Consider the following 21,587-nt stretch of genomic DNA (forward strand, 5'->3'; position numbering starts at 1 on the left):
CTTTCTCTAATTGCCCACTGTGTGGCAAACCCTGGGCCCGGGAGATGTCCCTGTGACTTTTATTTAATGTGCCACATTACCATTAATGAACTGACTACTTTCTGTCTGTGGGCAGGGCTGCAGCAAAGGAGCTTATTGCTGTGGAGAAACATCCATAAATGAGCTTTCAGAGCACGCACGCACTTATTTTGTAAGGACAGTGCTGGTGTAGATAGGTGTGTGTGTGTGTGTGTGTGTGTGTGTGTGTGTGGATTGGGGCGGGGGGTAAATGCAAAATTTAAGGGGAGCAAAAGTGATGGTCTATGCAGCATAGAATGAAGCTCATTAAAATTCATGCAATATTTTGAAGTGATCCAATTCATAAATTAGTAAGAATAGTTATTTTTTATAAAGGAGCTACATTGTAAAATCAGAACATGCAAAGAACATGCAAAGTAGACATTAATATCACTCAACATGCATAGCTCCTCTTTTGTCCCATCACCCGCTGTCTCTCTACACTTACTACACTTTTCTAACCATCACACGGTCTACACATGCATATCCTCGCATTGTCCCTGTCTATTCACACCACATGTGGACCTCACCTATTGTGACGTGCTGTGTGTTTTCAGTTTGGGTCAGGGGTTGTTGCCTGCTCTCTTGTGTACTAGATAGAGGAATGCACTTCTCCCTGGTTTTACTTCTTTTTCTGTGGCTACCAGGGACAGCATCAGGCGGGGCTGTTAACCAGAATCACATCTTATGCTATTAATCCATATATTCACCAAACCACACTCTATATTCCAACATACACACAGAATATAAGATGCAGTTCACACACTTACCTGTCGATGCTAGCCTCTCTCTGCCAGAACTATAGACCCTCAGCTTCTTGGATCCACGCCTGTCAGCCACTCTGTCTTTTGGGGGCTGGGGCCGCAAATTGAAAGGTGTTCCTAAATACAGTATTTTTAACATTAAGAAAAACCTTTATAACACAAAACACAGCCACATCCACACAACAATGTTACTGAAGCTTGCCCAAAGCATATCTGTGAACTGATTCTGCACCGTGAAAATCCCTATTAATGAAGGCATTTTAGTAACTGAGCTTCTTATATTCATTCAGTGCAGAGAGAACACATCAAGCTACATTATGTTCAGCTGAATTAAGGAATTTTAATCATCCATTTCTACATTCAGTCATGCTCTATGGATGGTGTATTAACAAATTCAAAAGCTGTTATTAGGTACATGGAAAAACACACTATAAGAGCTGGTCTCTTGTTTTGTTGGTCCACATGTGATGCTTTTACAAATGTAGAGTACTTAGAGGAATAAATGTGTGCACTGTTAAGGCCAAGAGGAACACAATGTGAGGAATACACAATGCATTTTCGCATCAAGCAGTGCACTTTAAGTCGCACAGCTATGAGTCTCCAAACATTGTATTCACATACTAGGAAATAACAAGTCATAATAATGAACTAGGCTCCATGGCAAGTCCTCTACCTGCTCATTCTCCAAACGAAGTGGCATTATGTTAATTTACATTGTTATTATACTGTATCTGGGGGTATGGTGAAATACTCACAAAAGCACATCTTCCATTGTATTATTTAAGTTTAGTGAAAAAAAATTAAGATGAAAATGCAATTTTCACTGCATACCAACAAAAGCAAAGTTAAACAACCTCACAAGCCCAACACTGACATGAAAAAGTGGTATTCAAACTGAAAACACAACACCTTTGGGGGCTCCACTGAATTATGAAATAATGAGGGTTTGGGCAGTAGTGATATTGGTATCTTCTTAATAATTTATTATGACTGCTGAGCGCTTGTTTAAAAAGTTGAGCTTACAAAGTAGGCATTGCTCTTTCCAAATAATGTTATAGCTACAAGACTCTAGTTGGCAGCAAATCTTCAGCTATATTAATTAGAAATTACAAATTAATTTTATTTCATTATTTCATTATTTTTTTATCATTCAATTAGTATGTATACCACTCCACGAACTCACCTTACATGTACCTCCCTGCCAGCTCCTCTCTTGGCTTTGTTCGCCTTCCTGATAGCTAATCTATTATTGACATTCTTTTGAACGAAGACCAAGTGAACTGCCTTTTTACAATAACCACTGTCTCTGCATCCTGACTATAGACTATATAAATGTTACAATTTCCTTTTTTTTCTTTCTCGTTCTTTCTCATTCTTTCTTTCTTTCTTTCCACCTGTCTTGTTTCCATAGCCATAGATCCAGATATGTGCATTACCTTGTACAAAAAACACAATACGTCTATCAAGCCAGTTTTCCTGTGCAAAGTGGAAAATAAACTCAAGCTTGTCATGTGCATAAATCAACATACAAAGAAACAAACAAATGAAAAGCTTGATGACCAGGGTGTGTTTAGGTGTTAAAAGCATGTAGACACAATTAAACAACTATGGGCTTTTATTCAAATTTACCATCAGGAAGAATGTGGGAAGACTCTTCGCGCTGTAAGTTCTCACTCTGGTTGGCAGTGCTCTGACTTTCTGTAGTTACTTTTTTGGTCATTTTACTGCACAAGGATCCCTATGAGGCACAGCAAAAAAAAGAAGAACATTCTAATTTGTATTTACAGTAAATTATAATACAACAGTATTCAGAGGCATATATGTCTATATGTTTGGGATTCATGGGTTTACCCTGTTTGAGATAAAGAGTACATCTCTATCCATTCCATCTGAGGCTGCACTGCTTTTCCTTGCAGTTTGAGGGAGAGGCCCTGAAACCCTGGAGCCTGAGGCTGTGTGTAAAACACTCTGAATCCTGGTGCTTCGACAACCGGTTGATCTTGCAGCTGCAGACTGATCAGAAACTGCAAAGAAACCCCCATTAGTCATTGACCCTAATTGGTTCCCTTTGGATTTCCCCTTAGGAATTTTCTTACATCTTCGGCTGATACATATTCCAAATAAGAAATAAGAGATTATACGTGACTTATTGTACAATATTAGTATAAAGTAAGGAATCTCTGTCTGTCTGTCTGTCCTCTGAATATCACAAGAACCATTTATCTGATCTACTTCACACTTGGCCAAGGCCATGTAGAAGCAACTTTGATGTAGTTTGGACATGTGACATGTTCAATATTCATAAACTTTTAATATCCAAGGAAACAGTGCTATGTACAGCTGCAGGGGCAGCTCACACAACTCAGTGAGCGAGATGCACACAGAGACGAGACGAGAAGCAGTCAGAGAATAAGAAAGTCAGAGAATAGTAATTTCACATAGTGTGCTCTAAAAAAAGAACAGTAGATGGCAAAAACAAGGTTTACACTAAACGGTGGTCAGAAAGACCTCTAACACCTGGCAAGTAGGTCTGCAAATTTTAAGTAATTTCCTTAACCTACTGACAAGTCATGTTAATGATCAGTTTGTCATTGCAACTTCCTAACATTATGCTTCAGATTTACAAGAGTCACGTAGTTCACATGAAAGATGACAATGTGGGTAACACTGTCGCCTCACAGCAAGAGGGTTCCAGGTTCGAATCCCGGTCCCTTCTGTGCGGAGTTTGCGTGCATGTTTGCGTGGGTTTTCTCTGGGTAGCTTCCTCCCACTTCCTCCCAAAAACATGCACATTATGATATTTGGCTACTCTACATTGTCCCTATGTGTGGCTGTGTGCGCGTGTGGTTTTCTGTCTTTGTGTGTCAGCCCTGCAATTGAATGGCGACCAGTCTAGTGTGAGCCCCGCCTCTCGCCCGTACTCAGCTGGGATAGGTTCCAGTCACCCCACGACCTGTTGAGATCTGTTATACTACATTGTAAACGTAAACAGTTAGAGACTACTATTAAGTTTATTTCAAGCTGTTAAATGGCTTAACCCAAGAGCCAACTGCTAGGGTCACTTCAGAATGAACATCATTTTACACATCATTCTGTAAGCTACACAGACTATGGTGGTTGAATATAAGTTAGACTTTACTGCTGCAATGATTGAGTTAATTTTTCTCGTAAATTTATCAATCTGTTCCATATCATCATATAAAAATAACGGGCTCTAGTGGGAGTCGTGATAGGGCCATGAACTGACCCTGTTGTATCTGTGCCAGGACTCATTAGGATCACCTCCGCTGACGCTAACAGCAAAACACACTTTGTCTCTGATCTTCATCAGAGCAGAGAGCAGACACTTCCATTCTGCAAAACACATAGGATCGTAAAGATGCTACAGACAGAGCACAGCTGGATGCACTGAGAGTGAAGAAGAAGAACAAGTACTTTGATGCAGTACATTCAACATTCAGAAAATGACCCCGGTTTAGGGGTGAAGCCCATAAAATAATGTATCTATCATCATGAAGTGAGATACATGCTAACTGACTGACTAAAAAATATTTTGAGCAGTGATTTTGATCTGTGAAAATTTACTGACCTTGAGAAAAAAACAATGTCTTTGGTGTATGAGATCATTGTTTGTTTGTGGCTGCGTGACAAATACTGCTGTAACAGTTTCTGACAGATTGGGTACTGAAGCAACAATATTCACCAAACAACTCTGTCATGGTTAAATTGTATGCCTACTTTAATAGCAATCTTTTAATTATGATTAGAAATGTTATGCTAATAATGCAAATGCTAATTATGAAAAGCTATTTCTTGTGTGTGGTTACTGCTCTCTTCTATGGGCATTGCTGGTTGACCCAACATGACTTAGACAGCTGTCAGAACAAATAAATAAGCACTGATAAAAAAGGCCACAGAGGCGGCGGAACTGGATTACTGGTGCATGTCTTTTTATATGAGGAGATAATTGCAGCTCTCTGAGAACAGGTGAGGTGCAAATGAACACAAAAATGAGGACCACAGGAATTTCATACAAGGAAAACAAAACGATTATCATCGCAGTCTCGTTGTAGAAAGTAGATTCTCTGTGTGTATATTACTCAATTTATTGGTAGATTATGGCTGATATCTTGTGAAATAAATGTAGAAATTCACAACTGCAGTATACCTGTCGTGGATCAGTTTCAGAGCAACAAATTCTACAAACCTGCTGAGATGCATTAGAGAAGACATACACTGATTGACACATATATGCAGATATTGGTCTGTCACTAACTATGTTTTGTTGGACAATATATTGTCATAGAAATAACTGTAATAAACAATATTGTTATCACTGTAGAATTTAATGCCACTGATATAATGATAACATAATTGTTTAATGATGCAAGTACAGCTTTGAAGAGCACAATTAATTATTAAATATTAATATTCAGATAGTGGAATGTGAAAAAAATTATGCTACATAAATAAAACAACCTCACAACCAAAACAATAAATAAAATGAAAAAAAGACACTGCACCCAAGTCTAGTTCTTTTGGCATCATCCTAGCTAAGATGTTGGTGACATTCTTATGTAAATGAACATTTACAAAAGGTACAATGAGCAATATCAAGGTCAGCAAAAATGAGGTCATGTACATGCATCGATATGAAAATAAGATATGTACACTATGTCTATGTGGACACTTAAGTATTACAGTTAATTGTAAGTGTTGAACATTTCATTCCAAATCCATGGGTATTGAATTGCTGCTGTAATAGTCTGCACTCTTCAGGGAGGGCTTTCAACAAGATTCGGAACTTGACAGTAGGGATTTGCTCCAATTCAGCAACAAGACCATTATGGAAGTTGGTCCCTAATGTTGTTAAGGCCAGGGTTACATTCAACATTCCAGTTCATCCCACTAAGTGTTGGATGGAGTTTGTGCAGGAAACTTAAGTTATTCCACCAAATGTGTAAAAACCATTTCTTTGCGGGGGCCATTTTGAAACATTAAAGGACCTTCCCCAAACTGTCTCCACAATATTTTCTCTTAACTCTTATTGTATGCTGTAGCATGAAGATTTCCCTTAACTTGAACTAAGGAGCTCAGCCCACACTGTGAAAAATAGACCCATGCCAAATATACACAAAAGTATGTTTATGCTTTGTCCACTTTGGCTACATGATTTAAGTTCTTTGCCTAAAATAAAATCCAGATTTTTTACTTGAGTATAAGAAGCAATACATCAGTGCAGAAGTAAAAGCACTGAATTTAAAAGTTTTACCAAAGTAAAACCACGTAAGTACTGCCTTCAAAAAATGCCGGAAGTACCAAAAGCAAGAAGACTCATTAAGCAAAATGGCCCATTTATAGATATAGATATATATTACTTGATTATAACTATGGATGCTTTAATTAATTAACATGAATGTGTTAATTAATGAGCATTAATTTTACTTAATGGAAATACTCAAGTAAAGTAACTTAAAGTTAAGTAGAGTACTTGAGTAAGTGTACTTAGTTACTCTCCACCGCTTTAATTCACAGTCCTGTGATTTGCTCTTACTTACCATAGTCAGAGTTCAGCAGTCCAGTCCTCTGCAAATTGTCCATGTTCAACACAAGAGTGACGTGGCTGACATCTGGTGGGAACCGGCAACTGCGAGGGATCAAATCCATGAGACCAGCTCCACTGAGAAACACGTCTAGATTGAAACGAGAACAAGCTCAGATCCATCCCAATCATAGAATACACCAACATACATTAGCATAAGATAACATGATACAACATAGGCAATACTCTGATCAACAGAAAAAGACAAAATGAAAAGCTGTCTTTATTGGCAAGTGGTGTAGGTGTGCACTGAGTAGCTGCCACTGAGTGCAGCTGTTAGTACTGCTGAGCCAAATCCAAGTTAAACAAAAAATACCACTGAGCTCTAAGCCACTTACCACAGAAAACAGTTTCCCTCTGTCACACTCTCTCCACACACATATAAACTCACACAAACCCATATAAATTCATAAGACTCACTACAAATATACTCGAACTGAAGACCACGGACTTACTTCAATGACAAGTGCTTAACTTGGGAAGGAATTTAAAGTAAGCTGATAGAGTTTTGATTTAACATTGTGTGATGAACTCCATTACCATCATCTGACAATCCTGTAGGCTCTGTTTTCATGGTGAAGATTCTGCGGACTTTGCAGGAAGCAAACAAAGTGATCAGGTCCAGCGACAAAAATCCTTTGAACAGTTCACCGGTGAATGATACAAGGTCGATGCACAAAGCAGACCACTGAGACAACAGAAACAATAACATTTTGTAAGTAAAAGGATCCATTAGAGATGACAAAAAAACACAAACCTCTCGGATAAGACCAATTAAAAAAATAAATAACATAGTTTAAAAGAAAATACCAAAAGCATTTGTCAGGGATAGGTTAGAAACTTACAATATTACGTTTCAGTCCTCCAAAAGGTATCTTTGCGTGCAAAGGAGTGGCAGACACTTCTTTATGCACTGTTGACAAGTGAAGTCTTCTTTTTAGGTGCTCTAAATCAGTTACCCTGTGAATAACAGAACAGAGCATAACTTATCGTCGGCATCAGCGGAGTCTCTAAGAAGCCCTGACAAGAGAAAATCACAAGCCTTTTTGGTGTCTAAGGTAAGCTTTTAAAGGTGTTTTCACTTTACTCTATGGCTGCCACAACACACTGTGATGAAGGCAGAACTATGGCAGTATACACTACATGTAGATAAGTAACTTTATCATAACAAATGATTTCAACTTCTGAAAGTATGTCCCCGTGATTTATTTTCTATATGGTTGCCATGACAAAGTCTAAACAACAGCACCTATACAGTACACCACTGCCTATATCTGAAATAAACTGAATGTTACCATTAAGCGAATGTGCACATGAAGAGATTTGTTTGTTTGAATTTTTTGTTCTATGTATTTTACTGACCATAAGAATTTTAGGGAAAATCACAGAATTGCACTCTTCTTCTGATGACTAAATGTAGGAGTATCAATAAACATCCACACATCATACTTTGTTTGACTAATCTGACATATTCCTCTCAACATAATCTTGTAGAATTTACCATCGCTGGCAAGAACAAGGCCTCCTTTGTAGCAGTATTCACTGCTCTGGGCCGATTCCCTGTGATTTAGTAATAATTTTCTGTAGTTTACTATGCAATATGATGTTGGTATTCTCTTACATTAAAAAAACACTAATTAACTTTATTAAACATTATTTTGGTAATCATATTGGGTCACATTAACAGTAATGAAATTCCTTTATCAAGATTTATTGAGACTACAACAGCTCTGACAAGTGTTGTTTGAGGTAAGTTGCCATAGTATAGAGTAAAAGGTATGAAGAACATACACTATATAGACAAAAGTATTGGGCCATTTAACCATTACACCAACAGGGACTTTAATGATATTCTAAATACATAGACAGCTTTGCAGCTAAAACAGCTTCTACTCTTCTGAGAAGGCTTTCTGCAAATCTCTGTGTGTCTGTGGGAATGTTTTGCCCATTCATGCAGTAGAACATTTGTGAGGTCATGCACTGGTGTTGGATGAAAAGGCCTGGCTCACAGTTTCTGTGCCAGTTCATCCAAAATGGGGTTGAGGTCAGGGCTCTGTGAGGGCCAGTCAAGTTCTTCCACACCAAACTCATCCAACCATGTCTTTATGGACCTTTGCTTTGTGCACTGGAGCACAGTCATGCTGGAATAGAAAAAGGGCCTTCCCCAAACTGTTGCCACAAAGTTGGAAGCATAGCATTGTCCAAAATGTCTTGGTATACTGAAGCATTAAAATTGTTCTTCACTGGAAGTAAGGGACCGAGCCCAACCCCTGAAAAACAGCCCTATCCCAATATTTTTGTCTAGTAGTGTAGTATAGTGTAATATAAAGTATATTAGTATGTACATAAAAATTTACTTACACAAGCTCGACTGAAAAATCTTTGCACTGAGGAATATTCACTTGAAGGACCAAAAATCTTTGGAGTAGGCCAACTATGAGCAAAACAGGCAGAGAAGTGAACTGATAACAAAGACAGTAACAAAGTACAGTGCTCATTTACAAATGGGTGCAAGTATGGTAGTGACTTACGAGACAATTTCCCATTCTCTGGCATTTGCATCTTGACTGTCTGGCTGCTTCCCTCCAGACAGTAAACAAATCCTTTGACTTCTTTATGATACTCCTAAGGGAAGAAAAAATAAAAAAGAGGCCTTGCTAAGAGTAAATCCTCGCTCTGTATGACCAGTATTCTGTGCCTGTAGTCCCACTGCTATCATTGACTGTCAAGAAGAGCTCTGATGTGACATAAAAATCAGTTGTGTGCAAGGATTGCTAAAATAAACACCAGTCATCAGAGTAGCAACATTCCTGGAAACACGAGTTTGTAGTTTGTCTCATTTTAACAGTTTACAACCAATCACTCACAATTTGTACACTGTGCTAGCATCCCAAATGTTATGGTGTACTTTAATAACAGCCTGGAGCTCTGTGGTAATCATTCAGACCCTCCAAACTGGGTTTACTGAAATGTATTAATTAAAATGCATGTTTGTTGCTGTCTGACCGCGTTAGCAGGGCTTAAACAGCACGCATAAGGCAAATAATTTGATTGTATGAAAAACTGGGCCTGTTTAATCATCGTAAAAATATGCTATTGTAGCCTAGCAGCTCTGAAAACTCACTTTATGTATTGCTGACGGCCCCCCGGAAAGTTTCCAATTTGCTACAGGGTCTTTTCCCTGTCCACTGAAGACCTCAACCACAGCTCCACCCTGCGAGAAACGGAATTAACGTTACCCAGCGTTAACGGCCTTCGGTTTATTTAGTCAGTCTGCAGCTTAAACCAAGCCGAAGCCTGGCATATACAAACAGCATGGCTTTTAAAGAACGGAAAACCTAGCTAGATTACCTGATAATTATTCCTGAACATTTTACCTATCGTGACAAAGAATTTATTTGTCACAATATTGTCACGTGCGTGTTTAATCAGATGTGATATTTTGGCCTGCTATCCTAACGCTGAAAAGCTCATCTCATCTTTTAGAACAAGGAAGCAGACACTCTCGAGATGGAAACAGCGCAAATATGAGGTGTCAGTTGAGCTAACGCAAAACATGTCTCCATGGTTACCTGACGCTACGGCAGCGTCTGACGTTTTTTCTCTCCCGCAACGCTGATTGGCTAGTGTTCGTTGCCGTCGCTGGTTCGGTTTGGTGCGTTTGGGGTTAGGCGCTTAGGGTCAGAGCCAATCGCAGTCAGAGGAAAGGGCCAATGATAGGTCGAAGCAGCATGCCGTGATAACCTAACATCTAAACCTGATGTTTATATCTTTCCCATTAATGTGGGACAGTAGTATGCAGTAAGACACTGTGAAATAAATATTCATATTAATGAATACAGACATGTCATATAATATGAGTATGAAATTGTGAGTTCAATATTATTTAAAACTCAGCTTGACGTGCTGCTTGTGAACAGAAGCACGTCAAGCTGAGTTGGACGTGTTTCTTTTCACAAGAATTTATTGTAGGTTATTTTTAATTCCAGCAGTTTTCCCAATAGCCGTTTCATTTCATACTGCTGCTTTCATCAAAACATTTATCTGTCAGTCAAGAAAGAAAGGGCAGAGAGTTCAGTGATTGGCTGTTGCTTTGATCCTAATAAGCGGACACTAGTCATGTGTATAACAGCTTTCACTTTTCAAAATGTTGATAGCAAATGTTTTCTTTCTCATCTCTGGATTCCTGAAGTACAATAGAACTGTTTCTCATACCAAACAGTCACCATAGGGTTCATAGCGTTAGCGGCAATGTTTTAATAAACGCTATACCTAAAGATGTTGCGAAACAAAACAGTTAAAAATAGACCTGTATTAAAGTTGTATCTTCTCTTGAAATGCAAAAAATCCAATACTGTGTCATTGTCACTTGCTTTGTTTACCCTGGCAGCAGGGCTATTATGAGATCAAAAAGATGTCTTTTTAATTAGCTACTGAGGGAGACCACATCCGGAAATATGGCTTACAGCTTATTAACATGTTTTGCATGTATCTGACTTCAAACACAAGGTGGTCTCAGTTATTTATGGATATAGAACAAAAGACACCACAAAAAAGGAATCTGTCCAGTCACACCTATGACTGCTGTGAGTTTTATTGTTCTTGAACAAATGCCACTACAAAGTATATATCACTGTCTCAATTTTCATTTTCAGATTTTCTGTGTGTGTGTTTTCGAGGTCGTTTTAGTGACACATGCATTTTAGTGTCCTTACAGCGTTTTCAGAATGAATGGCAAAATTGCATGTATAATTATTTATAGAATTAAACGCCATATGCCGTTGGGATGTCCAATTTAACAAACTGTTCCCAAACTTTAGAATGATTCATCCTGAAATCTATTAAAGAGGACTTGGATGAAGTACTATTTCTACTATAGTAACTAATTCTGATGGCTGCATCACCCCTGCACTTATAGTCATTGTAAAGAGTGTCCCCTTTGTATTGCTACTTTATTAGGACACTATGCAGACATGTAAGATAGAAATAGCATCACTAGAGCGTGGCACAGTGAAAGTTTCATAATTGACTTTTTTCTCTACAGGAATGACTTGACATTGATTGGGACAGACAGTCTCATTAAAATAAAGCCTGGCATGCAGTGAACACTGACGAAGTCGGTATGGAGAAATCAGTTAATAAATCAGTGCTTGTTAGCACACTTAATTATGACAAATTATTCCTTCATTATTTTGAAAAGAATCTATTCATTTGCATCAGTCAAAACACAATTAGTGCAGACAATGTTAGTTCTGATACTGCAGAGTGGCAGTAAGACAAGATGTTTTGTTTTTTCATCTTTATAATGACTGCATTCATGTTGTTTATATTCTCGAAATATTTTTGAAGAAAAAACTAATGCAGTTGAATAGACCAGATTTAAAATCATCATGACTGATGATCAGAACTGCATTCTTACATTACTTCATTTGAGTTTTCTCAAACTCAAATGAAGTACTCATGAAGTGTGTTTTGGGAAGCAGGAGGCTCAAGTGTTTGTTGGCAATGACCTTGCAATTGAGTTACTTGAAAAAAATGCATCTCAGATATATCACACATACAGCAGCTGATTTCTACCACAAATCTATTTGTATGGATTAAGTCTGTGTTTTTCCTCCTCATTACTGAAGCATAAGCTTCTCTCAAGGTAAAAAAAAAAAAAAATTCTAATCATGCAGGACAAGACTGCAAAACGGTTTCCCAGAAGGCCAGATATAGTGTATAGTATATATATAAGTATATTAGAAAAGCCACTTACACTCAAAGATAAAAGCTTCCATTTACATGAATGCACCTGCAATTTTTCTTCGTTAAATTACATTAATAATTGATGAACAACATTTGTTCTTAGTGGATGCAGTTTTAATAGCGAACATAACAGAGATTTTAAACTTTATCTTGGAAGTTCCCACTTGGGGAAGAAATGAGATTCATCTGATTATTTGGGCAAGTTACTGAAACTCTTCCATTGGTGTATGAATTAGTTAATTTTGGGTCATGTTGTAAATGACTTTGAGTGGTTTATAGACTTGAAAAACACTACACAAATAGTCAATTCATTGTTGTTGGCAATTTTGTCTGATGCCAACAATAGGATTGAGGGATAGATAATTTTGCTTCTTTTGACCCATTTAAAAGTGCTAGTTGTCAGATTTCCCAGACTGTCAGAAATGTAATTGCTGGGTACTTGTCACAGTCTTATTTGCATTCAACATGAACCATCTTTGTAGCAGCATTTGCAATTAGGATTAAGACTTTTGAGTTTTCTCAAGGAGGTTCTTACATGAACTTTTGTGTCCTGTATGACATAAACATGGCTTGCCATAAGTTAAAAGCTTGTTTCACTTTTTTTCCATTTGTGACCTACTTTAATGAATATGATACCAGAAACAAGTACTATTCAAGTCACCTTAACAGGCACTGGACACACTGTATGTGCAACATCTATTAATAGGAACTTGCCCTAAGACTTGTCGTAAGTTCACAAAGACAAACTAATCAAAGTGAGAAGCTCATAATCAGGGTCATAACCATCCTCCTTATTCTCACTTCCTGTTCTCGCTGGTGGCAAGTGGGACAAATTCTCAACCACTATGACCTCTTTTTTGCGTTCCACAAAGCCATGATTCTAACCTTAAATAGAAGCTAATTGGGAAAATCACAAAGCGTCTCATGATCTATGTCTGCTCATACTCACCACCAAGTACTAATTGTCTTCAGTCCAGTAAGCCCCCAGTTGTCTGAGTGACCCACACTCTTAACCAATCACATGTGTGAGATTATTGCTGATATTTGCTCTGATTTAACTAGTTCCTGTCTGTGGCTAAATTAATTTTTAATAATTGTATCTGCTGCATAACATTCATACTTCGTGAAAGCTGAATGAGATTTTATAGTGGGTAAAGTTTGCGGTGCAAAGGGACTCAGCCTCTGGTCTAATAAACTGTATCACCTTGAAGGCATTTTTATTAATACATCTGACATGTTGACGTCAGTCCATTCTTTGTTATATATCGAGCTTTTATAATAAGTCTTGGGGGATTTTTTCACAATGGTGAACAAATACAGTTGCGTTTGTGCAATACAGCTTTGAAAACATGATTGTTAAATCCATGGTGAAAGAGTGGTTACAACGTACGATATAACTCCTGTAACTGGAATGTGTGCATCTTCAAGCTACGAGGAACAGCTTCCTGTGTGATTCTGTGTGCTGACGTCGATGAGGATGAATGTGGACGACGAGTTTTCAAGGCATTAAAATAATTCCAGCCCTGTTTTTTACTTAAAAATTTTATCCCATATTATTTTCAAATGCAGGCCCAAATAATATAATTTATAATGGCTGAATTCCATTAAGCTGTTTCAGTTTCACTGCCCGTGTGTTGTTCATCCTGGCTATGAAAAACATTTACATTTATGCCACTTAGTGAAACTGATGGGTAACAATTGAGATTTAATTTAATTTAATTTAATTTAATGCATTTTTATCATTAAATAAAATTAACCCAATTTGAGCTATATAAACAGGTAAAATATCTCACTGTTATTCTCACTATAGTATTATAAGTTCTATATAGCCTTAGCTTTGCTCATTTTCTAGCTTAAAAGTGTTGTTTTTAAAACAAATGAACTACTACTTGTTGACAATACAGACAATGGCCCTTCAGGAATTTTTTCATGTATTTATACAATACAATACAGTAAATATAAATATCTGATTCATTTTAAGTTACCAAAACATTTCTCTTGAATTTAAAATAAAATATATATATATATATATATTGGACTGTGGATGCTGGGGTGGTGAATCAGACCTGTCCCACTGATGATAAATCAGATTTTTTGACCTTAAGCAGAAGTGATGAGCCCTTTGCTGATGCCCAGTGTGCAGAAATAAACTTTGTTGTTGTTGTTGTTGTTGTTGAAAGACCTTTGATTAAAAATGTTATGCTGCCGGGAAATAGGTTGTGTTGGGATGTGTCAATATTTAGGCATCATCTTCTTGTAAGGCACGGAATTTTCCTCAAATTTTCTCTGATGCTTTTCATTTTATCTTCTGGCATTTTATAGACATGCTGAATTACAGCTTACTGTGATCCAATCAAGCATCATCCTAGAGGAGAAAACCTGCACTGAAAAGTGAGCTGAAAACAGATAATGAGCAAGGGACTGTCATTGAGTAAAATTAGCCGCAGGCATAAGCCAAAGTCAGTAAAATCTCTGTCACGAGGGAGAGTGTTGATTAATTTGTCAAAGTATGCCGTTTCCAAATTACATGTCTACTCTGAAAGAATGGGACACCTCTATGACAGGTGATAATTCACATGCATGGTTGCAGACAGACAAGCTGATTCCAGTATTTGAGGATTTACGGTGCTGAATTTGTATAATCATTTCTGTCACGAGAGGGGTTTGTTGCTGAGGCTGCAGGGAAGCAGATAAATTAACAGAACACACATAGTAGTACCTTTAAAAAACTGTCTGTCTGTGTGTTTCATCTCTAACACAACTGGCGCCTGAGACAAAGCTTTGGAGGAGCAGAGACTGATGAGTGTGTCTGTAAAATGGAGACACTAAGTAGGTGATCTTTGCATTGGTTTGAACCACGAGCCACATGATGAAAATACATCGTCTTTCATATCTTCATGAAGATAACTGGAGAACTCTGCAGCAGGTTACACTAGCTTAGCTCCTAAAAGGAAATTATGATAAATGAACTATGTCACATTAAGCCACCCAGCTATACCCAACCTCCCAAGTCTGAGTGGTGTGATAGTGTAAAGTTAAATATTCTGATTCTGACTCCTCTTGGCATTGACACAAAAATCTTTCTGATTCTTTACATTTCGTGAAGTTTGTACATCTGATGCTGAAAAGGTGAAAATTTCTCAAGGTAGCAAATAAGACAAAGTTCATGCTTTTTTATTCTCTCCTCTGTTTAAACACACAGTGGCATATGCCAAAGGCCAGGGTAAAGAGGTAAATGCTAAATTTTACAGAAAACAAATTCTGATCTTTGCTTTCAGGTCTTTGTTAAATTATACTGTTTATTATACTGTACATGAATATGCAAGAACTACAAAGAATCTTCATTGTATTGTCAATTTATCTACATTTAAAGATAAGAAGAGAATGTATCAGTAATATTATCCCTGGTATTGCCCATTCTTATCAAGCATTTGTGGATTGTTAATGCCTTTTTTATGTGATGAAAGCCAGTGATGATCAGTGCTTCTGGATATATAAGCATGGAACCTGTTAGTTCTCTCCCTGGACAACGCAACCAAAGCAGGGAACACAGAGTCTGTTACCTTGGATTGAAAATGATGTATCCTGTCTCAAACCATTTCAATGTCCAAAAATGTGGATAGAGCTGGAGAATTTTTATGGCACCAACACCTACAGCAAAACCTCCCTCCACATGACAAAAGCTGGCACCATCAAACTTGTATGTTGGCAAAGCCAACAGCTCATTCTCATCAGGTTCTAATAACACTTTGGCAAGGTAGATGAATGGTGAGACAGACAAATGGGAGATTTACAGGCACCATTATTTTCCACTGCTGGGTGTTTTTGTTGAAATCTGATCATTTGAATACAACACCATTCAAATTCAACAGAAATAGTCATATGTTTAATAAAATATTGAAAGTGTACTGTCTATTTGTGATGATAGCAGACTTAAAGATTTACAGTTGATTATAACAATAAAAGATGATGATAATACTTAAATGGGACATGACAGCCTATGCACGTTGGGTGCACAACTCCAGAGGAACAGTCTTGCAGTCCTACATTGATCAGTAAAAAATGTATGGCTCTTTCTCAGTTTGTATTTGTTTTGTTCCTGTGTCCTCAGCGACACCTTTTTTCCCCCAGTACTTTAAAGTCCAGCAACCAAAGCCAAATACACATCAGGCAGACTTGACTGACAAGAGCAAATTGGAAGCCTCAGCATTCAACACCATAGTCCATTCACACGGGGCGCTTTGAAAAAGCTGCTCATCTGACTCATGTTACTGATATTTTATTAACTGAACGAGTCAGGCATGTAGTCCATTTCATACTGTAAGGAGGCTTTGTGCTCATTTAATGAGCGGTATGCTTCTGCTGGACAGTCCACACAGCCGTGAGGAAAGACCAGTTTTTCTAAACATCTCAGTTCTCATGTTGTTGGACAGCAGTGAATAGATTCAAGACTGGTTCATTCGACCCTTCTTTACAAAAAATATGCAGTTTTTAGGCAGTGTGTGTGTGTACTGGATGTCTGAGTCTGTGTGTGCGTGTCTGTGCGTGTGTGTTAGAGAGAGAGAGAGAGAGAGAGAGGGAGACAGACAGACAGACAGAATGGGTTATTTTCTGTGGTAGTTGGCATGGCTGCATTGAGAGCTCAGTGGAGGTTTTGTTTAACCCTCATATTGCTCAGCGGTGCGAACAGCTGCACAATTACTGGCTGCACATTACAGACCAATACCACCAGCCGGTCAGGACTGCGCTGCCATTTTGTAATTTTAAACTGAACACAGTGTAACATTTGGCCTGTCTTTTCTGTTTTTAGTCTATATATAGCTTTAGGGTTTACCTGAGATTGTTCTCATTTTACTTGAGACATATTTCTAAGTGGAACTGGTTTCATGGACTCGGTCCCTCATTGATGCTAGCTTGTGTGCGTATACTGCCCTGGAAGTGAGCTTGGCAGCGTGACAGTGTTGTGGTTGTCAGTAGTTTCTTGCAGGTTGAGAAAAAATATCCTACATTCACATTACTAACATTTTGTTCATGGGTTGCTTTGTCTGCTCTGTTGTTGGTAAAAACCCTCATTGTGTATGCCAAGGTGCTAAATTATTTAGAAATAAAAGACATCCGATAAAAAGTAGATAAAATAATTTTAAAAAAATCTTTATGCACATATAACATAGGAGAGGCATTTGAGCACATTTGGAGCTTCTAGTTTAATGCACTGCGTGTGTGTTAGACTGCAGTTTCATACAGGTCTTGGCCCTGAGAAGGGCTTGATTGCAGGACCATATCAAGTAAAGGGTCATTCAAACTGCCTGTCACACACAGACCCCCTGTGCACACATGACTCAAGATTAAGGCCAGTGGCTTTAGAGTCAGGTCACACTTGGTAGAGAATTTCACTGAATAGAAACAGCAAGATGCGTGTATCAAGCAACATTTCATAAAATAAATGTGTCCTAACGGCGAGGTGACGTATAGCTGCTCCAAATGTAACTGTTTTTCCTTTGAAAAAAAAAAAAAACATTTAAACAACCACAGAGCCTTAAACCATTTGTGCAACACAATCCACTTCTTCATATGTTGAATATCTCATTGATAGTTTCTCCAAACTATGACTAAATCAAGCGGCAACCTCAAAGCCTGGAAAAACAAGAGTCAAAGAACCAAAAACTGCACTTCTTTCAATGGCCACCTGATCCTGGTGAGTCAATTCCCATAGACACCCATATTAAAATGGATAAATTATAACTCACTCCACTGCCTCAGCAGGAGAACGTTGCGTTTTTTCCCTGTAATTTTTCTACATTTTGTTTCAAGACTATGTACATGAAAAGTTGTTGTCTGCCTTGCAAGACCATTTGAGAGAAGATTGCCCTCAGAAGTTGGATGACAGAATATAAAGTGCAAATTGAACAGAAAATTGTAAAGCAAATGGATTAAACATCAGACTTTCATCCAGAAGACTGAGGTTTCTATCCACTGTGATGTTTTCTTGAATTTATTTTTTTCATCTCTAATATTTTCAGTTTTCAGTCGCAGTTATCTGGTTAAGTGTGAACAACAAAACTATGTGGGAAGTTTACTAAAAAAAAATCATATTTTGGGCTAAAATAAAAAGTCAGTGTTGACCTTCGGTTTCACACGAGACATGAGCTACCAACAGCTAGCCCTTAGTTGTCCGCTAAGTGTCACTTCAGCTAATTGGTGTCACTGAACCTAATCTCTTGGCTGAGTCTGTGGTGTTGGTGTCTTTGTGCCCATTTTTGGATTAGACAGGAGTTAGGTGGAGTGAGGCACGGCCAGACTGAAGTACAGCAACAGTCAGAGCCACCACAGTGCGCCTCACGGTGGCTCTTCAGAAACCTATGGGTGATTTCACAAAGACTACATCCATGTTTTATACAGTCTGAGGGCTAAATACACGCCTTCCAATTCAATCTGAGCTGTGATTTATTAATGGTACTTTTATTTCAAGAATATAACCCTTAAAAAGTCAATGGCAATCAGCCGCAATTCACTTAGAAGATAAGAGCGGAGGAGAGGGACTGAGAGCCAGTCTGCATTAACACCTATCTACATTTTATCACACATTTGCTGTGAAAGCAAACACAGAGTCAGTACACTGAAAATTATACAGCAGGCAATGGGCACATTGACAAACAACAAAATAATGATTAATAGAATTAGAGGAAGGGAATCAGGGAAATGACTGCTGTCAAACAGAATGTGGTTGCTACTCTACTTCCTTTTAAAAAAGGAGCTGCCAAAATGCACAACACACCTTTATTTTAACCTCCTCACATAATAGCCGTTTATGTTTTCATAATCTCTGTGTCTCAGAACGTAAATGACATGTTAATCAAAACATGCCACATGCTTTGATCTCATTAGTGCCAGAAAGAATAAAATTGTTTAACTTGGCTTATGCTATTCTGTAGTCCATGTTGGTCAGTTCAATTTAATTTGCTGCTGAGTATGAGGCATTTGCTGAAGCAAGCTATATCTTGAACACATGCCTGCACATAATAATGACCGGTCCACTGGGAGAATTTATTCACCTAATATGCCTGCACTGCCACGAGCTAATATCATCTAATGTGATATAGTTATTCCTAAGTGGTATAAACTTGTGTAAGTAATGAATAATCCATGACACACAACACGGTGAGATGTCTCAACAGGTTTTAAACATAAAGTATGGACACTAAGAACTGCTGAACATGACCTACAGACCACTGCCAAAAATATTAAACAAACATATTATTTTCAAACAAATTGGTCTGAGAAGGAAGAGAAGGTGACGAAGAAAAGGTGAGCTCAGGTTAGAGCTAACTAACAACTTCACAATTTTGCAAAAAAGCAAATTCTGATATTATCAGTGATGTGATTAAATAAACATCATCAGTGGTTTTGCCATCAACTGCTAGAAATGTCATCAGTAATTGTTTATTGATCTTTCATTTCATTTTAGAGTCTCATTTTTCTGATTAAAGACAGAATCTTGCCCCCAACATTGTCTTTCTTGTGTGAATGATGGGGCAGAAATCAGCTTTTTAGAACTGAGAGAACTGCACCTTAAAGACCTCTGGGTGATCTTGATAAAGAAATTCAGGAGGAACCTGCATGTACTCTAAGCGAAAAGGGATATTTATATGTGGAGTCAATTTCAGCCAGGACTCAACAGAAAACAAACTGGGCTTAGTGAACAAGATTTAGTACAGGCCACAAAGACTCCATTGTTGGCATTTTGTAGAGCTCAGCACTGTGTTTGGGCAGACTTGTAATATTAAAGGGCATGTTGGCATCACTAAATTAAGGCGCTCTGCTCCCTGTGTCAAACACACACACACACACACACACACGAACACAGTTTTCCTTTCTGTCATTAACTGACTTCTGTTGAATGTATTTAAAGTGTAACATTGAGCTGGTCTCGTTTCTCAGGTGTATTGATACTCTGGCATTGTTCAGCACAAATATGTTCATTGTTTTGCTTGGGCTGAACATTTCTGTTTTTTTTTACAGTATTTCCAGTTAGTGTTGTATCCTTCTTGAACGTACAGCTTGTGGCTGCCTCTATTATTTTTCTTGCCATGGCATGTTGCCATAGTAACTTCTGGCTCTTGGATTTGTTGTTATGTGGTGTACTGGGGTCAACTCATTAGCATTATAAATGTAGTCTTTGTATTTGTATATCACAGAAAGACATCATGGTTTTGATTCTGAGTTTCAGGAAACAGAAAACCCGACAGTGTAGTGTAGTGTTACACAGTAATTTGAAAGTTACTGTAAAGTTAAATCTAACTCTGAGAAAGATGGCAAATGAGCCAAAATGTTGGAATGTGAAAAATTTCCATTTGACTGGACTACTTGAACATATTTGTGGTTTAGTGAATACAGTGCTGCGGAACAAGAGGAGGAGTAAGAGGGGGATTCATAAATTAGAGCATCATTAAATTCATTCTGGTGTCAGTGTTTCTACTATAATTCAAACACACACATCTGACCGACACAATATTCTTCTGGCTATCAGCATAACAATGATAAAGAGTGCTTTTGTGATGGGAAGCTTAGCTAGTTAACCTAAATTGCATTGGACTAGATAGATTTATGTATACACCCTGCAATGAGCACAGGATGATTCATATTTAAATATTTTATAAGGAGGAGAAAAGAGAAATAAATAAAATAAAAATATTACAAGATTGTTATTTTGACCTACATTTTACTTAGAAATAACTGAACATTTAACACAGAAAGATGGAATAAAAATGTACACTTTATCACTGTGTCTTTTGTGGTGCTTTAAACTAGAGCTTATCTACTGCTTTTAGTGAATGATTTTTTCAGGACTTATTATTATTAATTTTTTTTATCTTCAATAACCAAAAATATATTTTTCTATAAACAAGGCTGTCGCTTCCAACCAGAGTGTCATTTGTTTAAATCCTCCAAAAAGGTACCTTATGATTTGACTTAGGACGCAACTAAATTAGAGCTAAGACGAAGAATGCAAAACAAGACAGAAATCAAGGAGTAATGAATTTCGTGTGTAGATCTAATTTCTAAGGAAAAAACTGTAATATAGAAAAAGAAGAAACCATACAGTGCCTATAAAAAGTATATTGTCACCTTTTTATGCTTTTATAAATGGAATCATGGTAAAAATAATTTGGCTTTTTTGACAAAAATTTACAAAAACCTTTTAATGTCAAAGTGAAAAGAGATTCCTACAAAGTCATGTCAATTAATTAAAAACATTACTTTGTAGTAAAATAAGTGACTGCATAAATTTTCAAGTCAGTATTTCGTAGATGCACGTTTTACTGCAATCACAGCACTGAGTCTGTGTGGGCAGGTCTCAGTCAGTCTTGCACATGGGACAGTTCAATTTTACTCCATTCTTCTTTGCAAAACAGCTA

The 21,587-nt window shown here is 37.6% G+C and overlaps 1 protein-coding gene across 7 annotated transcripts in view; it reads right to left on the minus strand.

Moving 5' to 3' along the window:
- Window positions 1-10,024, minus strand: part of cfap20dc (CFAP20 domain containing) — a 33,940-nt gene extending 23,916 nt beyond the window's left edge. For 3 of the 7 annotated variants that reach the window (XM_046383536.1, XM_046383537.1, XM_046383542.1), the window contains exons 1-11: window positions 9,775-9,957; window positions 9,548-9,637; window positions 8,955-9,048; window positions 8,785-8,857; window positions 7,269-7,383; window positions 6,964-7,111; window positions 6,380-6,514; window positions 2,673-2,845; window positions 2,451-2,559; window positions 828-938; window positions 588-722 (exon numbers count right to left, since the gene is read on the minus strand). In XM_046383536.1, coding sequence (XP_046239492.1) covers window positions 588-722; window positions 828-938; window positions 2,451-2,559; window positions 2,673-2,845; window positions 6,380-6,514; window positions 6,964-7,111; window positions 7,269-7,383; window positions 8,785-8,857; window positions 8,955-9,048; window positions 9,548-9,637; window positions 9,775-9,795 — 1,204 coding nt within the window. In that variant the 5' untranslated portion in view covers window positions 9,796-9,957. Of the gene's footprint in view, window positions 1-587; window positions 723-827; window positions 939-2,450; window positions 2,560-2,672; window positions 2,846-6,379; window positions 6,515-6,963; window positions 7,112-7,268; window positions 7,384-8,784; window positions 8,858-8,954; window positions 9,049-9,547; window positions 9,638-9,774; window positions 9,959-9,995 lie in introns of those variants that run through there. The other 4 variants (XM_046383539.1, XM_046383538.1, XM_046383540.1 and 1 more) reach the window with 4 other exon arrangements.
- Between the last annotated feature and the right edge of the window lie 11,563 nt (window positions 10,025-21,587).

Source organism: Scatophagus argus, chromosome 3, assembly GCF_020382885.2.
Source record: "Scatophagus argus isolate fScaArg1 chromosome 3, fScaArg1.pri, whole genome shotgun sequence".
NCBI lineage: Eukaryota > Metazoa > Chordata > Actinopteri > Scatophagidae > Scatophagus > Scatophagus argus.